The following is a 10,716-nucleotide window of genomic DNA, read 5'->3' as shown; positions in this document are numbered from 1 at the left end:
TTTTGGCTTTAAATTTGGGAGTTTATAGATGCTTTTGCTTTTGGGATTTTTTTTTTAATTAAAAGTCAAATTTATTGAGGGTAGAAAAATAAGATACTGAATAACTCTGGAACTTACTGTGCTGAATGATAGGTAACAGTTAATGTCTTTCTGTGAGACACATCCAGACTAGATAAGTTTAAATGTAAGTAAAACATCCTGGGTTTTTAAGAGTTAGGCCTAGCCAGAGCTCAGATGGCAATAATTTGTGATGGTTTATTAAAATTTGAGCCCCTCTACTCATGCTCTGAATATAAAGCATTGTTCAGTATTGATATTGATTAAAGCCCAGAGGCAAAAATAAACTTATTCTTAGGGTAATGAGGTTAATGCATCTTGGTAATGAGTTTAACATAGTGAGTGATACAAACCTTGGGCCACATTCTTCAATGAGGTATCTATCTAGCTACTGCCCATCTGTTACTAACTATCCTTCCCTCCACAATCTTTCTTTCTTTCTTTCTTTCTTTCTTTCTTTCTTTCTTTCTTTCTTTCTTTCTTTCTTTCTTTCTTTCTTTTCTTTTTCTTTTCACATCTATCTATCTATCTACCTATCTATCTCATCATTATATGATGGGCGAATATGGGTTTTCCAGAGTGCTGCTTTGAGGTACAGAGTGCCACAAAGTACCCAAAGGAGTTACTGGAACTGCCAATAGCCATGTACATTGAGGATATCGAGGAACCTCCAGAGATGGAGGTATATTTAGAAGGAGTAGTAGGTAGTGACTCAGGGTCACCAGATGTTAGTCCAGTTGTATTGCCAGAGTCTAGGTCACCATGTTTCAGTGGGATCCCTGCTGATCCAGAGGCAGAACCCTCCTGAGCTGGGACCTGGTGGAGTAGGGTGGGCCCCGGTCCTGCTATCGCTTGTAGCCAATCCTTGTATTCTCAAGTGAAGGATGACTTAGGGGTTCACTCCTCCTCCCTTTATAGCCCAGCCAACCTTTGAAATGTGTTCTATAGCTGGCATTATACAAATGCTCAGGCTACATTATCGCAAGATCCATTCGGGCCTTATAATCCATGAATCTACAATCTATTTTCTTTACTATAGTTTCAAACAATTTGCCTGGGACTGAAGTTAGGTTTACTGGCCTATAATTACAAGGATCCCCACTGGAGCCTTTTAAATAATTGGTGTCACATTAACTATCCTCTATTCATCTGGCACAAAAGCTGGTTTTAGTGATAGTTTACATCCCACAGTCAGTAGTTAAGTTTTGCAAAGCACCTAGGCACCTAACACCTACTGAAATTGATGGATCCTTTTGAAAATCCTTCCAGGCACCAAAATGCTTGTAAAAATCTGACCTTTCATATAGATGTAGCAGTATTGGTTATGCAGTTATTTATTCTAATGTAGTCACTTCCCTTGAATTAGGTATTACAATGTAGTGGATTTACTCAATCACTGCAATTTGAAATGACTATGTGAATTTTAAATGTAAATTCACAAGAATAAGCTATATCAGTTTAAATATCTTCATACGGGTATAAATGTGTACACATGAAAGGCTAGCGTAATTTAACTGCATAGCTACAAAATCACACTCCTAATTAAAGAATTCAATCAGTAATGAAGGTAATTAGCAATCTGAACAATTTTCCAAGGATTGTGGGGGGCAATTTTAAAATCAAGATTGGATCTTTTTTCCTAAAATATATTTTAGTTCAAACAGAAATTAATTCAAGGAAATTCTATGCCCCTGTGTTATACAAGAGGCCAGACTAGATGATCACAATGGTCTCCTCTAGCCTTAGAATCTATGTATATTGAATGCACAAATTGTGTGTAGACCAGGCTTAATTGTCATAGAGATGATAGACGATTGAAAACTGAGGCAAACTTTTTTTGTGAAAAATGCTGATAATTGTAAGTCATTTTCATATTCAGAAATTTGTGTTGTGAGTCATTTCTTCCTATTTCCTCTCTTTCATGGGATTATTGTTGCTATTGGGGTGAACAGCTGTGATTTTCAAAGGAATTTACAGAAATTCAATGATCAACTCCCATTGACTTTCACTGGAATGAGGCACTTATCTAATCCCCCTCAGGCTTACTTGAAAATTCCAATCTAAGGACTGGTTCATGCAGTCCCATATTCATATAAATAATTATTACTCCCCAAGGGCAAATTCTTCAACTTTTATTCCAGAGGACTACTTGCATCTGTAAGTGCTACTCAGGGAGAATAAGGGTTGCAGAACAGGACACAAGGTTGGTTTCATTAGATGTGTTCATCTGAGGAAGGTACCCAGGGTCTATATGGAAACAAATTGAAAAACACACTGAACGCATGAGATCCCAATATTTCTGTCTGGGAAATTATTGTAATTGTAACAAAAACTTGCCAAAAATCTTGCTGACAGGGTGTTTGTTTTCTTCCCGTCTGAAGTTCTGACCCTAATGAGGCACCCAGGGAGGAAGACCCAGAGGTTCTAGGAACCAAGCAGAAATACTCATCTATGGAGCCAGTGATCATTGTTCAGAGGTCGGTGAGGAGGCAACGTGGGCATTTGCCAGAGGTAAATGTGACTTTTCAGGCTTGTGCTAGAACTATAATGGTCAAAGTCCTGCTACTTGGGTTGGGAGGAGTGGATTTTCACCACCCAGCTTCCTCAGTTATGTTTAAAGGAGACTAACTTCCCAAGTGCTTGGGCTGTGTGCCAGTCAGTTGTGTAGATCTATTGATACAATAGTCTGTGTTGTTGCTATTAATGTTTTGCTCTAGAGTGTGAGTTGAATGAAGCTGTGGTATATATTGCTTCAAATTATCTGTTGTAGATGGAAATGAAAGCCATATGGAGAGTTGGGGGTGTGCTATTGACAGTATATAGACAATTAAAAGTTGGCAAGGAATGTGGAAGACTTTTTTCTCCACTTCTAACTCCCATGTTTTATGGTTTTGGTGAGTGAGGTATGTTCTGACACAACCTGAAATGTAAACTTGTGTTTTGTTTGTGTTTAGTTATGATCACTCCTAATCTTGAAAGTGAGAGAAGAAACATAATAAAGCCCATATGATGAGTCTTCTGATACTGGAAAAGTTGATAGATGGAACATCGGCATTGATGTAGGCTGGGATTTTCAGAGAAGTCTAAAGGATTTAGATACCCAATTCTCACTGATTTTCAGCAGAAAAGAAAAATCCCACCTCTAGTTTTTAAATTTTAAAAAGTTGTTATGATAATTATTTCTATGTGTCATTGAAGTGAGGAAGAGCCCCAGTTATGGTCCAGAATCCCCTGCAAATGTTACATTGGCAATGCAAAATTGTTGTTATAGGACTGTTTGCTAGTGCTACTGATTATTAAGGTTACTCGACACTTCCCTTTGTAAGACTGTTTTCAGTTCCTTTATAATATGGCAAAATGCTAATTATTTGGGCTGAAATATTCCAGGTTCCATCCACACTGAGCATGCTCCAGTGTGGGACTGAAAGGGACTGTCCCTGCAATTGCAGATCTGGGCTGCTGTGGGCTATGCCAAGTAAAGAATCTGTTTACTTGAACTGAGAGAAAGGGTCTGTCTCTCCTGTGCTCTTAATCACGTGACTGGCAGCATAGAGGAAGATGCTGCCTGATTCAAATGCAGTGGAGAGAAGAGCCAGACTTTGATGGGGGCAGAGGACTGAAAGGTGGTGGGGTGGGGAGAGGGAAACTGGGTAATGAAGTGGAGACTTGTACAGGCTGGGCAAGAAGATTGGGACTGGGAGTTGGGGGCAGACTGGGACTTGTTGGCAAAGATACTAGTACTGGGGGCCAGAGAAGGAAGCAGGGATGGGGATTGGGTGCCAGTTGTCAAGGGGGAGGCTGAGATCAGATGAGGAACTTCAGGGGATACTGGGACTTGTGGAGCAAGAAGACTGGGACTGATAACCAGTGGGATGAGGGGAAGGAGATGAGGGAGGATGGGAGACAAATCTGATGAGGATCCTGGGTGAAGGGGAAGAATTGACACTGGCTGTGCAAAGTGGGCAGGAGGAAGATCTGTTGGAAGGAGATGCAGAGATTGGATGAGGAGCCTGGGAAGGTAGATTGGACTGGAAACCAGCAGGAAAGGGGAATGTAGTGTTGGTGGGGGGATGGGAGCCAGGGTAGGAGAGAGAAACAAATCAGGTTAAAATGTTTGGGAGGGTGACTGGCTGGGCAAGGAGACTGGCACTGGGAATGGTAGGAGAGACTGGAACTAGGACTGGGAATCTGGAGGTGTCAGATTAGGATTGCTGGGCATGGAGACTGGGATGAGAAGTTGGAAGATTGGAGATCGAGATTAAGGTGATGAGGCTGGGAATGGGACAAGTAGCCGAGGGGGCAGATGAGAGAAATGTGACATAAGTACAGTCTGGAGGGGATGGGGCAGGAGAGCTCAGGCTTTAGGGGAATGAGCAGAAAAGTCTGCACCCTGTGGAGCACTCTCCACTCCAGCACCAGGAACCCAAGGTTCCTGGGTCTTATAATTCCTCTGCTATCAGCAAATAGCTTTGAAACTCACTGGGAAATGGTCCGACCTCTCTGTAGTTCTGGTCCACATAGCTGATGACAACCCTGTTTCCAGTACCTTAATGACCAGCTAGTCAATAGTTTGTTTTATCCATATTGCTCAGTGTGGGGTCCCTGGCCTCATTGACAGCACACTAGTCAAACCTCGCTTTGAAGAAATAATGTATTAATTTCTTCATAGGCTTTTCTCCGGTACCCATCCCTGTACTGTCTGAGTGCTTCACAAACATTCATGAATTTGTTTTCATAGCACCTGAGACCAGGGAGATGTTGTGTTAACTTAGATGGAATATAGGAGCCACATGTGTTAACATAACACAGCCACTGTCCAACATTAAACAAGGTTTGGGGTTGGCATAAAGCGACTTCAACCTGCTTAGTGCCATGGCAAACACACCATTAAATATTCTTTTAACCCTGAATTGAAGATGGGGGTTGGGGGGGGCATTTAAGCATTTGAAATTTAGAGTATTAGGTAAGGTTTCCTTTTAAAAGCATCTCTTATTCCCTTCCCTTTAGCTTTAAAAGCGGGGAGGGGAACATTGTATGACAGTCTTTAGATGATAATAACTATGCTTTAGGGGGGAAAAGAGAAGATGTGACTTGAGGTGGGCTGGAGCTCTTGTTGTTAAAGTCTGATCCCATCTCCTGGAACACAAACCAAGACAAACACACACAACAGGGGAGGGGAAAGAACAGCAAAGATAGAAAATGCAGCTTCTATCTCTGGTGTTGACTCTCACTTGCAACCTCACTGCTGGAAAAAACACAGGCACAGCACATGGTCTTATCAGCCACTCCAAAATCTGACAAGCTCGTGCCAGCACAGGACTGTTTAGGACATCACTTTTAGTTGCCTTTCTGCTCACAGGCTTACAGCAGTATTGGAGAACATGTAGTCTTGGGCAGATAAACCAGACCTTTACTAAATAGAAGGCAAAAGGAGAGAGATTAGGAAAAAAACGTAATGTGGAAAAGGAAAAGGACACACAGGGGTGAGGGGGGAATTGAGAGAGACAGACTCTAGGTGGTGGTTGGGATTCAGCCAGTTGTGGTAGAAATGGTGATGCCATCTGGGTTCCTCTCTCTTGCCTGGTCTCATCAGGGCATTACTCCAGGTCAGGATGATACAGACCCAGTTTGCAGGAGATGGTGGGGGTGGCAGTCATGATGGTGAAGCTCACTCCAATAGCCAATGTTTCTCTACAGACTCTCTTTCTTTAAGGGCCCCAAAGGGGAGCGATGAGTGGAACAGCCCATCCCCTCCTTATTTTGTCCACCAATTTGGCCTAATTTCCGACACTCTAGTTTTGGCTCCTTGATTTTCACTCTCAAAATGTCCTTGTTTAGTGGACAGGATTTCAACACAGCTCACAAATTATGTCAGCAGGTTTCTTTGTTTGGACTAATTCAGTCTTTCAGTCTCTTTTTTGCACTTTTTCCTATCCACATATGTTGCAAGATGTTATTGTGATATCTTATGAAGTTTTGCTTGTTTTTTATCACTGAACTCACAATTAGGGTACACGTGGCAACCTATTTATTTTAACAGATATTATATTCTCTATTTTACAGATAGGGAACTGAGACACAGATTCAGGTCAAAATTTTGGCTGCCCAATCCGAGATGAGTAGCACTTGATTTTTCAAAGTGCTGAGCCCAGGACCCATTGACTTCAGCTGCAGCTGTGATTGCTCAGCATTTCTTCATATTAGATCTCAGGTTCTCAGGTAAGGCTCCTGGAATATGAGGAACACACAGTTAGTGACCACCTGTGAAATGTCTGTTTTAAGTGACTTTCAGGAGTAGAGTGTAGTTCGCAAGGGCAACATTCAACTGCTGTATCTGCCTTAGACCATCCTTTCTCTTGCTGCAGTTCCCTGCCTCAATTTCTAAACATCTTCCGCCTTCTGCAATAAATGGATCCTACAGGCTAGAGCTTCCCTCACTGCACAACCATGATTCATTCCCCAGAGCACTGTTCCACCTCTGGACAGAATGAAGTGAGTGTCTGGTGTAAAAAAATAATATGTGACATTGTAATTAAAAACGGCCTCATAATGGATATATACAAGGGGGCTGAATTAAGATTGTGTGGGCATCTTTAATTCCAGTGCTTCCTAACTTTTGAGTACCTGACTTGTAGTCTTAATAACATTCTTTTAATGTAGTTTTTAGTGAGTAATTTAAGGTGTGTAACTCTATACAGGTGAAATTCCCACTATGCAGGGGGCCAGTATAAATACAAGGAGCCAGAATTATGTTGAACTTAAGCTCTAGGTTGAACCTCAGTCTACGGGAATCATTATGCCAGTATTGCAGCCTTGCAATTGCACCTATTTTACAGGATGAAATTATTTTTTTCCATCAGCTGATAGATTTTAAAGCCAGAAGAGACCATTTAGTTTGACCTCCTGGCAGGACCGGCGCCAGGGTTTCTGATGCCCTAAGCACCGGGTCATTTTGCCACCCCGCGCACGGGTCTCGTGGCTCCGGTGAACCTGCAGCAGTCATGCCTGCGGAGGGTCCCGTGGTCCACAGCTCCAGTGAAGCTGCCACAGTGGTGCCTGCGGGAGGTCCACCGGAGCCGCAGGAGCAGCGGACCGTCTGCAAAAATGCCTGTGGCAGCTCCACTGGAGCCGCGGGACCAGGGGACCCTCCACAGGCACGACTGCCGCAGGTCAACCGGAGCCGCCTGCTGCCCCCCTGGCAAAATGCCACCCCCTCCGTAATCCTGGCATCCTAGGCGATTGCCTAAGTCGCCTAAATGCAAGCGCCGGCCCTGCCTTTTGGGTAGCACACAGCAGAGAAACCCACCCAGTGACTCCCACATCTGTTTAAGCTAGAGCAGATCTTTTAGAGGGACAACCTGTCTGACTGCTAAGAAGTCAATGAAGTTCAATGGAAATCACCCAGCAGATCTGGTCCTATGACTGTATTTATAGCTTATTATTAATGCTGGTATTTGGATGGGCTGGTATTTGCATGTGCTGGAGTTGATGAGAAGCAATCTGATAAATCTTTGCATGTAAATAAATCTTTGCATGGTAAATAAAATCTTTGCATGGTAAATAATCTTTGCATGTAAATAAATCTTTGCATGGTATTTGCATGTGCTGGAGTTGATGAGAAGCAATCTGATAAATCTGTTAACTCATTGTCTTGAGTTATTACTGTGACATGGGCAGAGATATGCTCCAGGTCAGTTAAAAGTTATTGGGCAAGAGGCCCTATTAGATGCTCATATTGCTCTCTTCTGGCTTTAAGAGATATGAATCTGTGGATCAAGGGCAACATTTCACCACACAGACTCATGTTGAATAGCACCCAGACATGGGCATCCTTACACACTCATCCAAGGAGTGGGTAAAATCATCTTCACTCATACGGAGTATCATGAGTTTCAATGAGACAGGGTATCCATGTGTGTTACAAGATTATCATAATTTTGCACTATCAAAGTCCACTCTCACAAATCATTATTACATGAGAAATGTAATACATTTGTACTTTACTGCAAAAAGGTCAGCATGTCTCAAGATTCATTCCGTATACATTTAACCAGCTTTCCAAAGTTTTTGCCCACTGTTAACAAAACCAATGGGAGTCTTGTGCTGGACTTCAATAAGAATGAACCCAAACACACCTCTAGCTTTCTGCAATCTATCTAGCACCTTCAGTTCTTCTTTAATCTATTATCTCATCACTTTTTCAAAGGAAATGTCAGCTGCGGAGCCAGGGAGAGATGTGAACCACACTGAAGTGACAGAATTTATCCTGCTGGGGTTTGGAAGAGGTCCAGGGCTCCAGATGGTCCCTTTTATGATGTTCCTGGTGATTTACACAATAACTGTGCTAGGGAACACCGTCCTGGTCCTCATCATTACAGCCGACTCTCGCCTTCACACCCCCATGTACTTCCTCCTCATGAACCTGTCACTCTTAGACCTCTGCTACTCCTCCATCATTGCCCCCCGAGCCATGGCGAGCTTCCTAACAGATGCCAAAACCATTTCCTACAGGGGATGTGCCACTCAATTCTTCTTCTTCTCTCTTTTTGCCACTACTGAGGCATTCATCCTGTCGGCCATGGCATACGATCGATACACCGCCATCTGCAACCCGCTCCTGTATCCCATTGCCATGTCTAAGCCCGTCTGCATTCAGCTGGTGGCGGGGTCCTATCTCTGTGGCAGCATGAACGCCATGGTGCAAACCAGCTTCACCTTTACTCTGCGCTTCTGCGGCTCTAATGAAATCAATCACTTCTTCTGTGATGTTCCAGCCCTGCTAACCCTCTCATGCACCGACACATACATCAATCAAATGGTGCTGTTTCCTTTTTGTGGCCTCATCATAATGAGCACTGCCCTGATCATTCTTGTCTCTTATGTCTATATCATCTCTGCTGTGCTCCAGACTCACTGTGCCACGGGCAGGCACAAGACCTTCTCCACCTGCACCTCCCACATAGTGGTTGTGAGTTTATTATACGGGACTATTTCCTTCATGTATGCCCAGCCCAATTCATTATCCTCCCCAGATCAGGGTAAAGTGGTGTCTGTATTTTACACCCTAGTCATCCCCATGTTGAATCCCTTCATCTACAGCCTAAGGAACAAAGATGTTAAAGAAGCTTTGAGAAGAACCATAGGCTGCATAATGGTTTTGAAATGAACCTTTTCTGTGAACATTGAGCTAAATAATCCCTTGGTATATTGGAAGGATTTATTGTTCAACATTTAATCTAATCTATCTATCTATCTATCTATCTATCTATCTATCTATCTATCTATCTATCTATCTATCTATCTATCTATCATCAAACACTGTCCTATGCCACTAGAAAAAAATGTAATAAATAAATCCTCCATGTGTTTATGTTATTTTTTACATTTCCCTTAGAAATGCACTGGTCTAGAAATCTGTATTCAAACACCCCTGAATCTTGGGGAGAAATAGTTTTGTATGTGTGTGTGTGTGCGCTCGCGTTCTTTATTAGCTATTGGTTATTTTCAGTCAAGCCAGAATTTCCACCAGGCATGGCTTATAAAGATAATTGGCCCTATCTGTGTCATCTTACCCCCTTCCAGTATCATGTGATGTGATCACCCAATCACAAAATGAATAAAAATTAGAAAAAAAGAAACTGGAAAAGGAGAGAGTGGCCCATTCCCAGCTTCTGTCAAAAAAAGTCTAGGGATACCAATCCTGTCCATCCTGGCTAATAACCATTGATGGACCTATCCTCCATAAATTTATCTAGTTCTTTTTTGAACCCTCTTCTAGTCTTGGCCTTCACAGCATCCTCTGGTGAAGAGTTAAACAGGTTGATTGTTCACTGTGTGAAGAAATACTTCCTTTTTTTTCTTTTAAACCTGTAGCCTATTGATTTCACGTGGTGACCCCTTGTTCTTGAGTTAGGAGGACTAAATAACATTTCCTTATTTATTTTCTCCATACAAGTCGTGATTTTATAGACCTCTACCATTTCCCCTTTAGTAGTCTCTTTTCCAAGCTGAAAAGACCCAGCCTTATTAATCTCTCTTCATACAGAAACTGTTCCATACCCCTAATATTTTTTGTTTTCCTTTTCTGAACCTTTTTCAATTCCAATATATCTTTTTTTAAGATGAGGCGAGCCCATCTGCAAGATGTGGGCATATCATGGATTTATATAGAGGCAATGTGATATTTTCTGTCTTATTATCTAGCAGTTAATCTTGTTAGTGTTTTTGACTGTCACTGCACATTGAACGGATGGTTTCAGAGAACTATTCATAATGACTCCAAGATCTCTTGCATGAGTAATAACAGCAAATTTAGACCCCCATTATTTTATATGTATAGCTGGGATTATGTTTTCCAATGTGCACTACTCTGCATTTACCAACATTGACTTTCATCTGCCATTTTCTTGCCCAGTCACCCAGTTACCTTTGTAACTCTTTGCAGTCTGCTTTGAACTGAACTATTTTGAGTAGATTTGTATCATCTGCAAATTCTGCCACCCAGTGTTTACCCCTTTTTCTAGATCATTTATGAATATGTTCAGTAGTACTGGTCCCAGTAGAGACCCCTGAGGGATACTACTATCTACCTCTCTCTCCATTCTGAAAACTGACCATTTATTCCTACTCTTTGTTTCATATCTTTAATCGATGATTGAT

At 42.1% G+C, this 10,716-nt stretch overlaps 1 protein-coding gene across 1 annotated transcript; it reads left to right on the top strand.

Annotated features, from left to right (window-relative positions):
- The first annotated feature begins 622 nt into the window (after positions 1-622).
- Positions 623-9,223, top strand: LOC115638019 (olfactory receptor 12-like). The gene is made up of 2 exons (XM_030539616.1): positions 623-739; positions 8,264-9,223. The coding sequence occupies exons 1-2, from the start codon at positions 623-625 to the stop codon at positions 9,221-9,223; spliced, it is 1,077 nt and encodes a 358-aa protein (XP_030395476.1).
- Positions 9,224-10,716: the final 1,493 nt, after the last annotated feature.

This window comes from Gopherus evgoodei, chromosome 21 (assembly GCF_007399415.2).
Source record: "Gopherus evgoodei ecotype Sinaloan lineage chromosome 21, rGopEvg1_v1.p, whole genome shotgun sequence".
Lineage (NCBI taxonomy): Eukaryota > Metazoa > Chordata > Testudines > Testudinidae > Gopherus > Gopherus evgoodei.
The sequence above is the reverse complement of the archived record's forward strand: the minus strand, read 5'-3'. Positions and strand labels throughout refer to the sequence as shown.